This window comes from Lycorma delicatula, chromosome 8 (genome assembly GCF_047948215.1).
Source record: "Lycorma delicatula isolate Av1 chromosome 8, ASM4794821v1, whole genome shotgun sequence".
NCBI lineage: Eukaryota > Metazoa > Arthropoda > Insecta > Hemiptera > Fulgoridae > Lycorma > Lycorma delicatula.
The window spans coordinates 89918032-89937430 of NC_134462.1; the positions used below are offsets into that span (position 1 = coordinate 89918032).

Consider the following 19399-nt stretch of genomic DNA (forward strand, 5'->3'; position numbering starts at 1 on the left):
ATGAAATTATCCAGTATTGCTGATTGGAATGAATTTCTGTCTTAATATAGAGGTTATTTCATTTAATCTCAATATTATTACTTTGATCTTAAAGTATATTTTACTATTTGTACTACGATGTGAAGTTATCCCTGATATAAATGCTTCATCATGTTGGTTAAGGTGTTGAAGATAATATTAGGCCTTTTTTTTTTTATTATTGAAGCTTAAAGTGAATAAGCTATGAGGAACATTGTCTAATGGTAATAAGTTAAAATAAGCCATAAAAGCTAATTGATATACTATAATAGATTAAACTGTCAACAAACAACTGAATTGCAGGAACTTAATTGGGTTAAAATTTTTCAATGGGATTCAGATTTAAAACTTAGGTTTAGAAAGCCATTGTTTTGTAACTCAGCTATGTGTAACTATTTTAATTATTATACTTTTTTATTTATAATATTTGTTATTCTGGCTATAATCTGATTGATGTTAGTTTTCAGTTATTATATTTATGAACATTTATTAATTTTACATTAAATATTTATTAGCTAGATAATGCAGTTACTAAGTACTGTATCTGCTAAATGATTTTGAAAGAAAACAGAATTTTGTATTAGTTTATATATTCTAGTTTGTTATTCTCTCCTTTGCTGGCTTCATTCTTTATTATATCCAGGTATTGAAATTTTTCTCTTTAGTTGTGGTGAACAGCCTCTGGCCTGATAATTGTATGCTAATTCGAGTGTACCTTGACATTTTTTTATTTGTTAATTCTAATAATTTAAGTAATCTGTTCATATGCAGTAACCTCATTATTTATTATAATCACAAGGGTCCTGGACAAAATGGTAAACTATCCCAATTCACCCTAATTGGAAGATCATTATTTTCACCATTCACCCTTTTACAATTATCATTGGTCACTTATTCTACATTACTAATTCCGTGAATACAAATTCGACCCTATTACATTCTCCATGCTGAGGATGGCAGAATATGAAGAGGGCCAAATCTTTTTGGCCCTCTTTGGAAAAATTAAGCCTTGTATAGGCATGGAGACTACCTGTGGACCAAATTAGACACTGTGATTCCTGCCTAGTGGTCATAAATAAGAGTAATGTCTGAAATTCCATTAAGTAAAGCCAGATCTCCCTCACCCAACAACCAGTTATAATCAAAACAGAAATTCACTCATCTTTATAGCATATTTGTTGTATATTTATCCAATAAAGAACTATTTACATCTTCAAATCCTGAACTAAAGTGAGATTAGAGTAGGTGTTTCTGTTGTTCCTGCCAAATGAAAATGAAGTATTCACTAAAAACAACTGTTTGTACAAACTATTGGGAAAAACAGATTGAATTATGAATCCGTTAATGTTCATGAATCATACGTTTATGCAATCTGTTGCTTAACATAGTTTAGTTTATGATATGTATAAAATACCTAAGAAAAAGAATCACAAGAAAGCGTTATTTCTCTAAGAGTTATGGTGTTCGCTGTACAGTCATATCCTGTAATGAAAAGATGATGTAGCATTTATACAGATGAATATATGTATGTGCTTTTCAAATGGTTTGTTATACTGACGTGCAACAGTATATTTGCCTCAGTGAAAAAGGAAACGTGAAATCCACTCTCACTTTTCCTAGCAAGATTTACAGGAATGCTTTTTATTCTTGACAATGGCGATGCTAATTTTCAGAAGTGTCTTGTGATTCACATAAGGTTGCCTACTACTGTTATGACTATGACATTTAAAATACATAAAATTTTAAAAGTCTGAATGTTTTATGCAACTTTGTTGAATGACAGCCCACAGAATATTACAATTCATTTTATTGTACCTGTAGTTAGTTATATTCCCTGACTGTCAGATCAGGATCGATTGTGAATTACAACCCAACAAAACTCAACCTTCATTCTCACCCTGTCTCATTGTTGCCATTCAAAATAATTGCCAGGACATGATATTAAGGAGTTAATAGAGTTAAAATATAAAGGCTTAGGCCTAGTTATATATAGCCCACCGGGTTGGTCTAGTGGTGAGCGCGCCTTCCCAAATCAGCTGATTTGGAAGTTGAGAGTTCCAGCGTTCAAGTCCTAGTAAAGCCAGTTATTTTTACACGGATTTGAATACTAGATCGTGGATACCGGTGTTCTTTGGTGGTTGGGTTTCAATTAACCACACATCTCACGAATGGTCGAACTGAGAATGTATAAGACTACACTTCATTTACACTCACACATATCATCCTCATTCATCCTCTGAAAAATTGTCTAAATGGTAGTTACCGGAGGCTAAACAGGAAAAAGAAAGACCTAGTTATATAATAGTTAAACATAAAAAAATTGTCAATTTTCTGCTTGTGCTTGTCTACTGGACAGGAAGGCAAGCACTAACCACATGATTAAAATTATTTTACTAAACCAGTTTTTATTTTTACTAATTACAGGTGTAGGACTTGTAAAAGTTCTATCATCCTTTCTCGTTGCCATATACTATCCTGTCATAATGGGAGTGGCTCTATTCTATGCAGCATGGAGCGCAAAAGGTCCAGTTCCATTTTCAGAATGTAGTTATAATATTCTTCAAGATGTAAGTAATAAAACTTATTCAATTTTTTTTTTTCAATGATTTGAAATTGTATTTTTAAACACATTGTTTGCTAGCTGTAGTGCATGTATCAGTAAATAAGAACATTGTTTTATATATGTTTATTATCTAATGCTCAAAAAATGGGGTATAGGTTTTTTTTATTTCTTTATATATTATGACCCAATCTGATAATTATTAACACTTTTATATGTATTAATTACAATGGAGGCGTCTTCCTTGGTAAAATATTCCGGAGGTAAAATAGTCCCCCGTTCGGATCTCCGGGTGGGGACTACTAAGGAAGGGGTCACCAGAAAATTAAAAAATAACATTCTACGAGTCGGAGCGTGGAATGTCAGAAGCTTAAAAAAGGTTGGTAGGCTAGAAAATTTAAAAAGGGAAATGGATAGGGTGAATGTGGATATAGTAGGAATTAGTGAGGTTCGGTGGGAAGAGGAAGGCGACTTTTGGTCAGGTGATTTTAGAGTAATTAACTCAGCGTCAAATAATGGGCAGGCAGGAGTAGGTTTCATGATGAACAAGAAGATAGGGAGGAGAGTGGAATATTTCAAAACGCATAGCGATAGAATCATTGTAATAAGGATAAAATCAAAACCTAAACCGACAACGATTGTTAACGTTTATATGCCTACAAGCGCCCATGATGATGATGAGGTAGAGTGTGTATACGAAGAGATTGATGAAGCAATTAAACACGTAAAAGGAGATGAAAATTTAATAATAGTTGGAGATTGGAATGCAAGCATTGGAAAAGGCAAGGAAGGAAATATAGTGGGTGAATACGGGCTGGGCAAAAGGAATGAAAGAGGGGACCGACTTATAGAGTTTTGCACGAAGTATAATTTAGTAATTGCCAACACCCAATTTAAAAATCATAATAGAAGAATATACACTTGGAAAAAGCCAGGCGATACTGGAAGGTATCAGATAGATTATATCATGGTTAAGCAAAGATTTAGAAATCAACTCGTTGACTGCAAAACTTACCCTGGAGCAGACATTGATAGCGACCATAATTTGGTGATAATGAAATGTAGATTGGGGTTTAAAAACCTGAAGAAAAGTTGTCAGATGAATCGGTGGAATTTAGAGAAGCTTGAGGAAGAGGAGGTAAAGAAGATTTTTGAGGAGGACATCGCAAGAGGTCTGAGTAAAAAAGATATGGTAGAAAATGTAGAAGAAGAATGGGAGAATGTTAAAAAGGAAATTCTTAAATCAGCAGAAGCAAACTTAGGCGGAATAAAGAGAACTGGTAGAAAACCTTGGGTTTCAGACGATATATTGCAGCTGATGGATGAACGTAGAAAATATAAGAATGCTAATGATGAAGAAAGTAAAAAGAACTATCGGCAATTAAGAAATGCTATAAATAGGAAATGCAAACTGGCGAAAGAAGAGTGGATTAAAGAAAAGTGTTCAGAAGTGGAAAGAGAAATGAACATTGGTAAAATTGACGGAGCATACAGGAAAGTTAAGGAAAATTTTGGGGTACATAAATTAAAATCTAATAATGTGTTAAACAAAGATGGTATACCAATATATAATACGAAAGGTAAAGTCGATAGATGGGTGGAATATATTGAAGAGTTATACGGAGGAAATGAATTAGAAAATGGTGTTATAGAGGAAGAAGAAGAAGTTGAGGAGGATGAAATGGGAGAAACAATACTGAGATCTGAATTTAAGAGAGCATTAAAAGATTTAAATGGCAGAAAGGCTCCTGGAATAGACGGAATACCTGTAGAATTACTGCGCAGTGCAGGTGAGGAAGCGATTGATAGATTATACAAACTGGTGTGTAATATTTATGAAAAAGGGGAATTTCCGTCAGACTTCAAAAAAAGTGTTATAGTTATGATACCAAAGAAAGCAGGGGCAGATAAATGTGAAGAATACAGAACAATTAGTTTAACTAGTCATGCATCAAAAATCTTAACTAGAATTTTATACAGAAGAATTGAGAGGAGAGTGGAAGAAGTGTTAGGAGAAGACCAATTTGGTTTCAGGAAAAGTATAGGGACAAGGGAAGCAATTTTAGGCCTCAGATTAATAGTAGAAGGAAGATTAAAGAAAAACAAACCAACATACTTGGCGTTTATAGACCTAGAAAAGGCTTTCGATAACGTAGATTGGAATAAAATGTTCAGCATTTTAAAAAAATTAGGGTTCAAATACAGAGATAGAAGAACAATTGCTAACATGTACAGGAACCAAACAGCAACAATAACAATTGAAGAACATAAGAAAGAAGCCCTAATAAGAAAGGGAGTCCGACAAGGATGTTCCCTATCTCCGTTACTTTTTAATCTTTACATGGAACTAGCAGTTAATGATGTTAAAGAACAATTTAGATTCGGAGTAACAGTACAAGGTGAAAAGATAAAGATGCTACGATTTGCTGATGATATAGTAATTCTAGCCGAGAGTAAAAAGGATTTAGAAGAAACAATGAACGGCATAGATGAAGTCCTACGCAAGAACTATCGCATGAAAATAAACAAGAACAAAACAAAAGTAATGAAATGTAGTAGAAATAACAAAGATGGACCACTGAATGTGAAAATAGGAGGAGAAAAGATTATGGAGGTAGAAGAATTTTGTTATTTGGGAAGTAAAATTACTAAAGATGGACGAAGCAGCAGCGATATAAAATGCCGAATAGCACAAGCTAAACGAGCCTTCAGTAAGAAATATAATTTGTTTACATCAAAAATTAATTTAAATCTCAGGAAAAGATTTTTGAAAGTGTATGTTTGGAGTGTCGCTTTATATGGAAGTGAAACTTGGACAATCGGAGTATCTGAGAAGAAAAGATTAGAAGCTTTTGAAATGTGGTGCTATAGGAGAATGTTAAAAATCAGATGGGTGGATAAAGTGACAAATGAAGAGGTATTGCGGCAAATAGATGAAGAAAGAAGCATTTGGAAGAATATAGTTAAAAGAAGAGACAGACTTATAGGCCACATACTAAGGCATCCTGGAATAGTCGCTTTAATATTGGAAGGACAGGTAGAAGGGAAAAATTGTGTAGGCAGGCCACGTTTGGAGTATGTAAAACAAATTGTTGGGGATGTAGGATGTAGAGGGTATACTGAAATGAAACGACTAGCACTAGATAGGGAATCTTGGAGAGCTGCATCAAACCAGTCAAATGACTGAAGACAAAAAAAAAAAAAAAATGTATTAATTAAACTCTCGATAATTTTAAGATAGAATATTTAGTTAGGAATTTAAACTGTCTGATAGTAAAAAATTACAGAGTAGTTTAATACTGCTAAGAGCTGAATTTTTGTTGCTTGAGTTTGAAATACCTTTTGCTTATAAAAACCAGTGAAGTTTTTTATGAACTTCCCTCTCATTAAAATACACATTTGCTTATCTCTTTTTAAAGATCCTTGAAAAAATGAGGATTGAATTTAAAAAGCCATTAAAATTTTAGTTTTATATCATATTAAAGTTAAAATTTTCTAATTTTAATTTAAAAATTTTATTATTATTTTATAAAATTTTCAAGCTACAGTCATATGTTTGACTCACTATTTTACTTTCCTGGTATCATAGCTCTAGAGCTATGCTGCAAGAAGGAAAGTACGGTAATCAGTCTAAAAATGGGATATGTGGTTTTTTCATTTCTCATTGTTTTATGACCCAGGGACCCCAGAAAACAAAAGGAGTGGGGGTAATGTTCATATGTATGTACATACATACATATTTGAAGCTTAATAACTTTTAACTGGATGAGCCAATTTTGATAAAATCTGGCACAGAGAATCATGTTTAAGGGGTAATTAGTTGGTAAACATTTGGGGTCAGTATCTCCAGGAGATATTGCTTATCTTACCATTTTAAAAAAATTCCCCCAAATTCTCCCCTTCCCCAAAAATTGAAAAAAGCTATTTTTTATTTATATTTCTTAACCAGATTTTTTTATGTTTTCCTAAGCACATTAGTAGAGCAAGTGGCCAAAATTAAATAATTTGTAGACAGTATATGGGATAGGGCAGCCGATCAGAGTTTAAAAATATTGACTTTCTGAAATTTTAAAAACTTTTTAGTTGATTTAAACTTGTAATAATAATATTTCATCATAAATCACCCCACTTCCAAAAAATAGATCTTTGGAAACTTTTTATTGCTTTTACATTTTTCAATGGAATTTTTTTAGTTTCTTCTATTTAACATAGGAAATCGAATCAAAAAACTTTCTTGGTGGTTGGGGGAAACATTTTCGGGGTTGGGGAGCAGAAAAAAGTTTAAATTACTAATTTTTTATAGTATTTTTAAACCATTATCTTCCACTACATAAGAATAAATAACCAATGCCAGGAAAGTATAACAACTTTGTCATCAGCTTTTTATAATGTTTTTATAAATTGTAAAATTTCTAATTAACAAATTATTGGTGAACTTTTTTATCTCACTGTAAATAAGTATCCAAAAAAGTTTTTATTAATTGTATTCAGAAATTATTTATATAATTTTTCTTTTGTTTATTCTTCTTTTACACCCATTTTTAAAATTTTGTTTGACAGGGAATAATATTTATTTGATTGTTCAAGTTTTATATCATCTGACTTTTCTGAAATTAGTTTTTAAGCGTACACAATCCTATATATATATATATATATATATAAAATTGTGTGTGTGTGTGGTGGGGGGAGGGTATAGTATTTTATATCCATTATTTACATCTTACTTTCTTCCTAAATGTTTATGTCCTCAGCATTTGATAAGGTGTCTAGTTTTATGTATCCCAGTGTTTTAGTTTTAAACTTTAAATAATATTTAGTTAACAGTTTTTGATGTTTTCTAGTTTTAGAATTTATTTCAAAATAGTTTTAGCATACCCCTTAATTTAATATAAATATCTGGATTAGGTTTTTTGCAGTAGTTTTCCTAATTTTAATTATTTAGGCTACTAACCAGGCATTCTTGATTGCCGTTCCTTTGTTCTTGTTTTTTTACATTGTATACTGAAATTCAATAAAATAACAGACAAAACCTTTTAAGTGTAATACCTTTTTTACCTTTTTTAAGTGTAAAAACACACACATCTACATAAAAATCAGGGATTTTAGGTCAAATATCGTACAAGTTTAACCTTAATTTTATTGTTTTCTCTTTTGTTTGGTATTATAATTTTTTAATTAATTTTGTTTTTTTGTCTCTTTGTTGTTTTTTATAATTTACAGAGCGTTCAGAAAGTTGCTTGCAATATGCTTTAGAATTATATGATGCATTCTGTTCTTTCACCATTCAATTGGTAGCTCTGTGTGTTTGTTGGTGTTGCTCAGAAATAAACCAAGACATTAGTTGTTGAGTTGCGATTGACCGTGCTTTATTTTGTCTTGTGTTGTTTCGTTTATCGGAAGAACTGCATGCATTTCAAACTCTTATCGAAAAATTTCGAGCAACAGGCTCTGTTGAAGACACTGATCGAAGTGAAAGACCATCAAAAGTAAATGAACAAGCTGCTTGATATTTCGGATGTTATGACCAAAAGTCCATCAAAGTCAATGCGTAAGTTAGCACAACAGCAAGATATAGGATTTACTACCATACATAAAGCTCTAAGAAAAGAACTGAAACGTTTCCCCTATAAAGTAATGCGTGTTAAAGAACTGAAACCTACAGATCATGCCAAAAGAGTAGATTGTCAATAGTTTAAATGTTTGTTAACCAAAATTCCATTGGTATCCTTGACATTACATTTTTAACACATGAAGCGTGGTTTCATTTGTGGGGTTTATTAATTCTCAAAATGTACTTCTGATTGACAACTAACCTCTGTGAATAACATAAAGTGGAAATTGGAGTCTTGGTCGGTGTAAGTAGAATGAGCTCTGTGAATCCAATAATATACAGTTGATTGTGATCGTTATTGTGCTGTTTTAATAAATTTCATTAGTCAGTTAACAGTAGTGGAAATCAAACCTATAAGATGGTGCCACAGCGCATAACAGGTCAGTGACTTGTATATGAAATGTCTTTGGTGAGCAATTTATTTTAAGAGGTTTGTGGCCTGCATGATTACCCGATCTGACGCCCCCAGATTACTTTCTATAGAGGGCAGTGAAACGTAACAGACCACGTGACAATTGATGAACTAAACTCCGTAATAATGGCATATGTATGAGTCATTCCAGTATATCAGCTGGTTAAACTGTGAAAACAAATTGAAACATGTGCAGTTGTTGTATTGATGTGGAGGAGGTCATTTTCAACACCTTTTATAAACTATTCCAGTTATTGTAATATCCATTTCTATAAAATAATAAAATAAAAATACAAAGTAATAATTAAGAAAGTTTCATCATTGCACTAACATAACTCCAGTGTACAGCATCTTTCCTAATGCTTTGTGTTTTATGTGATTGGTAAGCTGAAGAACTTAAAGAATTTCTTTTCTAAATGTTTAATATTGCAGACCTATTATAATGAATCAGACTAAGTGTAATTCCTGATTTTTTGTATATGTATGTACAAATCAAAATCTGTATTATATTTCTCAATGTGAAATGCAGTTGTCTTACAATTCTTAAAAATTGATTAGATAAAAATTGATTGATTCTTAAAAACTGGTTTAGATTAGTTAAGAGTTCAACAATGAATTTTAAGTCTCCAACAACTGTTATATTATAGAAATAATAACTATTAAATTTGTATGATATAAAAATACCTTTCTTCTTTCAGGCACCAGATGTTCATACTAGTGCAGAAACTTGTCTCCAGTAAGTATAATTATTTTATACTGTATGAATTTATTGCATTATATATTCTACAATTAATGCTTCCTGAAAGGTTTTGCTGCCTCGGTTTAATCTTAAAGTGTAGTTGAAACCATTTTTTTTTTCTTAGAATATCACACATATTTACAATTAGTTGATTGTGAAAAATTAACTAATATTATCATATTATCATATTTTGATAATTGATTCTTTTTTGTAGTCCTAAAGAATTTCATGTTATCATTCATGCTGCTGATGAAAGAGTACAGAAGATCCATTTTCATTATGAATACTGAGAATAGTATGTGTAAGAGATTGTACCACAGATAGTAATGCAATGAACTGATTTTAATAGAATTGATCAAGATCCTGAAAACTGGAATTTAATCTTGAAGTATTTTAAGAGCCATGTATTGCTCCAAACTTGGTGATCTCAAGCAGTAGTAATTGTTCCAATTAAACAATTTAATATGACAACATGCATCTTAAATTTCTTTTACATGGTTATATTAAGTACTGACCCAGGAACAAATTGTAAATCGAGGTTTTTCATCTCTTGCAGTCCTGAGAAATGAGATTTTTTTTATGTGCATACAATCTTTGTTCATTACAACAACAAAAAAAGCAGCATCATTATCAATTTATTATAGTAGAAAAGAAATTCAGATTTGATCTATAAGCAGATGTGATTATTAATCACATCCAGACTGAAATCATGCCTACTAATTCCTTTTTCACATGATAACCCACATAAGTAGGTAGATATATACTGGATGGCTGAAAAGTAACTTTCATCCACCTCTTACCTTTTTTTTATAATTGAGATAACTGGATGCAGTTTGTGAAATTCTTCCTTGTACCGAGGGGCTACTTCAATGGACATTTATTTCATTCTTTTTGATTTTTGGGCAGCGGGAGTGGAGGCAACTGAAAAATTTCAAATGTCAAATGAAAACTAATGGTCATTTGATATATCATTTTAAAGAGCTCAATGAGACGAGAAGGATAATACAATTTCTGGCCACCCAATCCAAAATGACGGCCAACAATGTGTTTGTTTCAGATAGCTAGAACTACAGTTGTATGTTCCCCTTTATTTTTTTTGTTAAATCAGGAGGTATCCTGATTTTCTCTTGAAAATCCTCTCCGATAAGAGAGAGACTAATTCAGTAACCCCCACTTTAGAGGATTCGAACTGCAGGTGGGCAGGGACAGCTTAAAGGTTTTAGATGGGACATATGGTCATGTGATAGCTTATTTTAAAGGTCATTGTAAGACAAGTGAAATGGTATAAAAAAAATTAATTCTGACTATTTAAATCAAAATGACGATCACAAATGTCATTACATTAATTAAAAATTGGAAAAATTAATTATTATTAAAATTTTCAAAATACTTCTTTTAATTAAACTTTCAGTCTTGAAGAATTTAAATTAAGTAATTAACATTCCACAATTTAATTACTTTTCATCTGTAACACATGAAAAAATGTAGGGAAAATAATGGCAGTTATACTTCTTATTTACAAAAAGTCTATAATCTCATGAATTAGAAGTAACACCTAAAAAAAATTAATTCAGTTAAAGAATGTTACTGCTTCTTGCCTCACATTAAATTTTCAAACTGCTCTCCCTATACAGTAATACAGATACTACTCAAAAGCTTCTCTCACATTATGAAAACTTTCTGGTGAAATCTCCTACATTTTATCTCAATGCATTCCCTTAATTCTACAAGAGAAGTTGGCTGTAAGCTATACATATGGTTGATTTTAAATACCCTCACAGGAAAAGATTAAGGGGTTTCAGGTCAGATTACCTGGCTGGCCATTCAATACTATTATGTCAGTGATTTGGAAACTGCTAGTCAACTCATTTCTCACATTGCAAGTTTAGTGCTGATGAGTATATCATCTAACTAGAAAAACATATTTTTTCATAAATAAAGTTTGTCCGTTGTGTCCAGAAGTTATCTCACTCAAATTTTTGAGAGCTGGAATTACCTGCTCATTCAGCAAAGTATGACTTTAACGACACCAGTGAGGAAAACTACTATTACATCTGCTCTGTATATTATTATGTCTGTTAACAGCCCCATATACTATAGTAAATGAGGCTTAATCAGTGAACAGTCTGTTGAAGCAGGAAATCATTCTTACTGTTAATTTGTAAAATTTCACTGAATTCAACATTCCTGTCAAAATCATCTTCAATAAGTTCTTGAACTAATTGAATCTTGGTATTTATGTTTTTAATACTTTTTGCACTGACCACCTAGAAAATTATTTCGTACAGTCGCTCTTGCCAATTGTTGATTATTAACAGAAATTTCAGCTAATATTCCTACTTCATCTCTACTGTGTTGGCCAAGCTTTTTGTCATCTAAAATGCTACCAGTGCATTGGAATTTTTCTAAAATTTGTGACTGCAATCCTGAAAATTGTATGATTAGGATTAGGGCGCACATTAAATGGATCAGTTGTTCCTTCGTATGTTTTTATTTCTCCAAATGAAAATACTATTTCTTGAATTGAAAAAACATTGTTTATTTCCTGAGTCCTTTTTTTTTGTAGATTATGGGTTTTTAACAAAGTTGAAAAACAAAACCAGTTTCCTAATTCTAAACTTAAGGTTAAACTTTTTAATCTAGATTAAAGTTTTTTCAATTTTGATCTCTTTAATCTTTTTTTTTATTTTTGACCTCTATAATTTAAGCCTACTAATAAAAAACCACAAAAATTCATTAAAATAACACTAATGTACTTACACTTCAACATGTGTTAGCTTCTTATCACAAAATTAATAATGAATGTAAATTTTGAAAAATGTAACTTACCTTGTTTAATTGTTGATCAGCTGTTAACATTGCCAAGTTATGAGATAAAGATTTCTTAGAAGTTTCTTATGATCTATTGTTAGATCTGATATAACTTTTCTTAAATTTTATTTAACTTTAAAAAACTGAAGAGGATACTCGAAAGAATTTGAGATATGCAAAGCATCTGATATTAAAAAATTAACTGTCAAATGATAAGTTATTTTTAGATAAAATATTTCATACCACATAATGATAATGAAAGATTGCATAAACTTACAATAAATAAAGACAAATAATCTGTACAAAACTAAACAAATATTAAGCAAATTGAAGTAGCCAATTTTAAAGATTTGAGTAGTACACACGCAATAACTAATGAAACCTTAATTATAGAGTGCATTAAATAATCTTTTTGTGGTTTGAATATTGACATGCTCCCAGTTATTAAATCAAGAACTTTTAATTTGATGAAACATTTTCCAAAGTGTGCCAGTAGATGAGGCTGAAAAACTATAACTGGGTGTAACAACTTTTAAATAGGTGTTATAATCTAATCTCAAAAAAGAAAAATAATGTACATATGTAATATGTCAGATCTTCTGTGAATTCCAATCCAAAAGAATTCTTTTGAATTTACATGAATATTTTGATCTATCTTTTCCCTTAACTGGTTAATGGTAAAAACCCTTAACAGAGAAATTATTACTTGCATGCTTTATAGATTAAAATTTTAGGAAAGTATGAGACCTGGATTTCCCAGTAAGCACCTCAACCACTAGTTTAACTTCTAGTGTAACTACTTTAGAAGAAACAGTTCTTTGTCTTTATACCTACTATCCATTGACATTACTCCATTGAGCCCAGTAAAGAAGAACCTCTGCTGATAACCAGAAGGTGCCAGCATGATCCCACACATGGAGCCAGGACAGCTGCTGATGCATTATTCGTAGATCAAGGTTGAAGGAATAAGAAAACTAGAAGGAAAAAGAAAGCAATAGTGACACAGAGGGACTTCCTCTGATCAGAATAGTGAATCGTCTTACTGAATACTCTTGTCATGTTAGTTGAATAAACATTTTTTTTTTTTTTAAATCTTAAGATTTGTTTATATTCAATAAAATGTTACATTGAATCACGATAAAAGATAAGCAAGCCTTGTTTGATTTTTTGATTTTTAAGTTACCATGAGAAAAAATCTCATGGTAACTTAAAATGAAGTGCTACTTGTCAGTAGTCTTTATTTTATTTTTAGGATGAAATTTTAAATGAATTTTTAAATTTGTTTCCAGACATACATTTCTAAAGCCTCCAGATAAAGATCCAATCTGGTTTGGAGTTAATATTGCTCTTCTGTTTGTGATTTGGGCTGTTGTTGTGCTGTGGTGAGTAGTATCTTTTATGTTAATGAGTTCACAAGTTCTCAGTATTTATAAAAATAATTATCACCTACTACTTTTATTATATAATTTCACTTTTCAGTCGTATTTAACTCAACTTGTTGAAAAGCATTGAGAGATAAGACAACAGTTCAAATTATTAAACAGCTCCCTAAATAATGTTTAATGAGACTGATTTTTCATGTTAAATTATTAAGAGAAAAAACGACTTTGTAATCTTCATAAAGGTCTTATATTCCTATTATTTTAGGTAAATAATAAATAGATAAATAATTTGTTAAATGTTATTATCTAAAGCATCAAAACAGTAAAATGATAACAGTAATATTAAGTGTTATTATTTAGTCATCATGTAATTTAAAAAAAATAAATGCATTAGAAATAGGTCAGTAAAACCTGTCAAAAATAAAATTGTATGCAACTGTGAGCAGAGACAGACTAAAATGTTAGTCTATCTGTATAATAATTTTGCTAAATAATGCTTTCACTATTACTAAATTGTGTGAATAATAATGAAAACACTATCTTGCTGAATAAAATTATTTTATTTCTTGATGGTTTAAATAAGTTACATTTAATAGATTTTAAGAGGACCAGTTAAAGTAATTTTTTTGAAAACAATTATATATACAACACAGTCAACATCTGTGGAATAGGCCATATTTCAGTGGGCCTTAAATACTGATATACAACAGTATAGTTAGTTCAGTAAAAAAAAAAAATGTTTTATGTCATTTGGTTTTGGTACCCAATACAAATATTAAAATAAAATTTTAGTAATTTAGAGTACACAGTCGCTTATCTAAATTTTATATCACCCTTAGTGAGATAAATGATAATTTGAATTTTTTTTTAAATGAACTAAATATGATACTTATTATATGCAATTTTTTTAATAAATACATCATTTAGTTTCATAATGTTACAAATAATACTAGTATACAACTTCATATTTTTTTTAAATGTTAGTGTTTGAAATAAATTGTATTAATAAGGCCAAATTCTTTGTCAGACTGGTACCACCTACTTTCATCTAGAAAGTCCCAGATTCATATCTTAATCAAGATTTGAATGTTCCATAATGCTTTAAATTTTCCATACTCTCTATTTTCCATTTTACTCACTACTTCAAGCTTATATGGTGAATTAAAAATAAAATAAAAAAATATTTATGGATTAAATTGTGTGTTTATAATATTTTTCAAATTATGTTTACAGCATGTCAAGAAGTACAAGATCATATAAGGTTTGTGCATTCTTCATATTTATACCAGTAGTAGGTGGTATTATTGCTTTGTTAATAGAAGAACTAATGATTGATTCACGAGGTCTTGATAAACTTTTAAAATTTGATTTGAAGCCTTTGTTAACTTTTGATGTAAGTTTTACTTTTATTTTCATTTTGTAAGTTTTTTTTAATAAAAAAAATTAACAAGAGATAAATATTAAAAATTAAAAAACACAACTGCAAATAAACATTGCTGACAAACTTTGCTCTTGAAAAGTGCAGATGTCAATCACTTAAGTCTTTAAGCTGTTACGGTGGAACAAACATACATATACACTAAATACATTACACTCCTCTCTGGGCAGTCATATAGAAACACTAGTAAGACAATAACTTCAGACTTATGAATCAAGCGGTTTCCAAAGTGTTGAGATACAAGTTATTAAAAAACAACTCATTCATCTGATTAATTTTTTCAATTTTAAAAAATTTTTTATATATATATGTATATAGCCTACAACACTACTAGTAACATAAGAATTCCAACACAGGGTCATACATCTAAAACGGTTCAGCTGTTGAGCTACTACAGTGGAACAAACATGCACATATATACACTCTAAATACATTACACTCCTTTTTGGGCAGTCATGTAAAAATACAATATACATTAAAAAAATACTTATTCAGCGAATAGAAAGAATTTTTTAGATATTTTTTTTCAGTAAAAGTCAGATTACATTTACAGCATTTACTTACATTACACTCAAAACTTCTTTCTTAAAATAGTTTCTGCCTAACTGCCTCTAGATAGGAAATTTTTATAGGCTTTTTTGGGTCTGTAAATTTTTTGATTTGTTATTTTTTTCATTTATCAACAAAGAAAGAACTAAGCTGAAGAGCTGTGTTGTTGACAAAAACTGGAAAACAAGAAGCAGTCAAAGGCATTTTTTACAAAAAAAAAAAATGAATTACTAAAACTTATGGTAATTTCAGTTGTTAAATATACATCACTAATAGGTAATGAGGAAATGAGTGTATGTTAAAAAATAATAACAATGAATAAAAAAGAAGAAGAAGAAGAAGAATAGAATAATGATAAAATTAATTAATAAGCAATTCTTACAAAAAATAACTAAATGAATACCAGTACATGAAATGTATATATATATATAACAACTATTGACTAAATATGAAAACATTTTAGGCAAAGCCCAGTCAAATATATAAAGTTAGATTAAAAAGCCCAAATAATTGAAGCCTCCAGTTCAGAGTGGACATCATCAACATATCCAGTATTTTATATATATCTACTTACTCCACATTACCTACATATGAATATCATTTAAAATTCAAAATTACCGTCTAGTTTTAGATTTAAATAATTATTTTTGTAAATGGTCTTAAGTGCTTTTCTGTTCTCTAATGTATTATTATTTTTTTTTTTTAATAAAAGTATTTCTTTAGTTTAGAACCATATACAAGTGTATGTGCACTGTCTTTTTTTTTTAAATATGGTTCATCAAACAAAGTGACTAATAATAATTATTCTATATAAAATTTTTTAAAGTTAAGAAATTTATAAATATTCTACAGATATCTTCAACCTGAATATTTGATATGATTTACAAGAATTTAGTAAAATAGACTAAAAAAATCTTGTATAGTCTTTCTTAACGTACTTGTGTAATATTATCAAACATACATGGCAAATCAATTTGAATGCTGTCATTTGTCAAATAAATTTGAAGGTGGATAGACAATAACAAACATATTTTAATAGATTTGTAACAATACATTTGAATTCAAATATTTTGTCAACTTGATCCATAAATACATGATGCATTCTGATAGGAACATGCACATTAAACATCTAGCGATAATTTCCAGCTTTTTCATCTACGTTTCTGTTTTGTTTGAAGTTATTATCATGGTGATAGTTACTTCTCACTTGCTTAATAGTTTCTGATAGAACTTCTTTAAGTTTTTTTCATTACTTCTCCTTTAGTTATACAAAAACTGGTAATATTATTTATATACTTTTATTATTTATACTTTTTCTGGATGGAGTTTTTGGAACTTTCCATGTTTCTGGAAAATTAAAAAAATAATTGTTATCAAAACAGGAATGAGCAATTAATGTCAATCGTCAGGCTTATTGCCTAATTAATAGAAACTGATTCAGCAGCAAATAAAAGCTCAGTTAGCAAAAAATATCAATAATTATCAGCATTTCATGTTGTTCACAAAAAGTATATAATTCCAATGAAAAGTGGTGCTAGATTAGATGAACTTAAGGAACCTAATTTGTTGTATTTTAAAATATTACTACCCGTAATAATGCAGTCAGGTAACCACTCCAGTAAATTATATCAAAAAGGAATTCTTTGAATGAAATGAAAAAAATGTAAGCGAAGAAAATTCACCTCAAATAAAACATCAAAATATCAACATGGGTAGAATGTTTTATTTTGAGAAATATCTTGAACTATTTGAAAAAAAAAAAAATATATATATATACTCATATGATATTGGGTGGCTTTTAGTGGTTTATTTTCAGTCTTTTTCATCAGTGATTTAGGATTGCTCTACTTGTATGTAAAGTTTAGTACTGGACTACACACTAAACAGCCCCTGCACTTGTAGTGTGTTAAATTACAAGGGACTTTCAGGTTAATCCAGGACTATTAATTTTTAATAAATATAGAACACACTTAAGATAATAAAAAATACTTTTATTTGCTAATGTAATCTCCTGCTACATGTATACATTCATCCCAGCATTTCACTAGTTAACCGCAGTGTAGAAAAATTTATCAAAAACCAAGATAGGACTGACTACTTCACCTCATCGTTGCTGTTGAAATGTTGACCTTCCAGGAACAATTCCAAAGGTCCAAACAGGTGAACATCACTGGGAGCAAGGTCCAGACTGTGCAAGGGGAAGGTAATGACTCCCAGCCAGGATATTGTAGCATGCATGTCATGCGGTGGGCTGTATGTGGTTGTGCTTTGTCCTGCAGAAACCTTTAGTGATCGCACCAGGACATTTATTCTTGAGAGCATTGAGCACATCTTGAAGAATGTTGTAGTAGTATGAATACTACTTAAGAGTGAACTCTTAATATTAACTCCTTGGAATAGAAAATTAATGTGAATGATGCCATTTTTATCCCAAAAATTTGAGGCCCTAACTTTGGTGGCTCCAAACCACCTTGACCAGGATCATCACTTACTGATGTTTAGCCTTCTTTAAAATGTTGGCACCACTCAAATGTTTTACTACGACTAAGAGGCTCATCACTGTACTGTGCAAGGAATCGTGAACAAATCTCTCTGGCTTTTTACGCCTTCATTCACAAGAAATTTTGTTACAACACTGCTATTCTACACATCCATTCACTACATTGGATGACATCTGCTTTATGTCTGACTATTGTGTTGTTTAATGTTGCTTCACACCAGTGCACTATGCAGTCATAGCTTACACTTTAGGCTAACAAAAGTCCTGATTGACATGAACATTCCCCATACTAATTAGACCCAGATAAGTTTCATGTATATTATTAAGTCACATTTGTCACTCATTAATCCACCTATTTCAATAATACTATTCCCACCCTATTTTACCATATGAACGTTTTAGTTTAAAAAATTATTTTATAGTGCAGTAAATTAGTTAATATCGTCAATTATTCTCTGAAATAAAAATATGTTGGAAAATTTATATTGAAATTGAGAACACTTTTTTTTTTAGTATGTATATTACTTACCTACTTAATTGATTTAGGACATAAATTAAATATTTTTTGTATATTTATATTTTTATATGAAATATTTATATTTATGGTGTTTTAATAATCTGTGAAGATCTTTTATTTACTAATGTGAAAACTAAATAGTATGTTTTGTTTCTTATTTCAGACATGGTATTATGCTATGATACAGTTGTTTTTCTCCACACACATCGGATTTGGTAATATTACAACATGTGCTGGAAGACTGTATTCCAAGAGTAATGCTTTTTGGTAATATTTTGGTTGGATTTATTATGATTGTAAATAATTATGATTTAATAATATTATCAAAACAATGAAAAATTGTTTATAAATATTGAAGTACCAAACTCATAAATTTTAAAATGCTGAGTAATTTTTAACTGACTTCAATAAAAGAAGGAGGTTTTCAATTTGATTTACACATTCTTTTTTACACACATTCTTTTTTAATATATGTAAATTTTTCAGATATTCAAGTGGAAGAATTTTGAAACAAAAAATTATACTATCTACTAAAAATTTTCTGTTACTTTTTTTTCTCTTGTTATTAAACCTTAGTACTGGATTATTATAGTATAATGATGTAGATGTTATTCTGACACTTAAGTATTTTCACACAAATAAATAAAAAATTATAAAAATTAAATGTATTTTGTATTCCAGAGTGTTCAGTCTAATGCTCAGTTGAAACTCTTTATGTTGTATCTCTTCATTCTTTTATTATTTATTGTTTCACAATAAACAAAATAGCATAATAACTAGAATTGTCTTGTTCCAGACAATCCTATTTCATACTAGTATCAATCTCTTTATATTTGTTTCTCTGCGTTCGTTTTCTTACTCT

At 30.0% G+C, this 19399-nt stretch overlaps 1 protein-coding gene across 4 annotated transcripts in view; it reads left to right on the top strand.

Annotated features, from left to right (window-relative positions):
• Positions 1 to 19399, top strand: part of LOC142329450 (sodium-dependent nutrient amino acid transporter 1-like) — a 460990-nt gene that overhangs the window by 422952 nt on the left and 18639 nt on the right. For all 4 annotated transcript variants that reach the window (XM_075374095.1, XM_075374094.1, XM_075374096.1 and 1 more), the window contains 5 exons: positions 2443 to 2585; positions 9300 to 9337; positions 13441 to 13533; positions 14767 to 14926; positions 18701 to 18804. In XM_075374095.1, coding sequence (XP_075230210.1) covers positions 2443 to 2585; positions 9300 to 9337; positions 13441 to 13533; positions 14767 to 14926; positions 18701 to 18804 — 538 coding nt within the window. The remainder of the gene's footprint in view (positions 1 to 2442; positions 2586 to 9299; positions 9338 to 13440; positions 13534 to 14766; positions 14927 to 18700; positions 18805 to 19399) is intronic.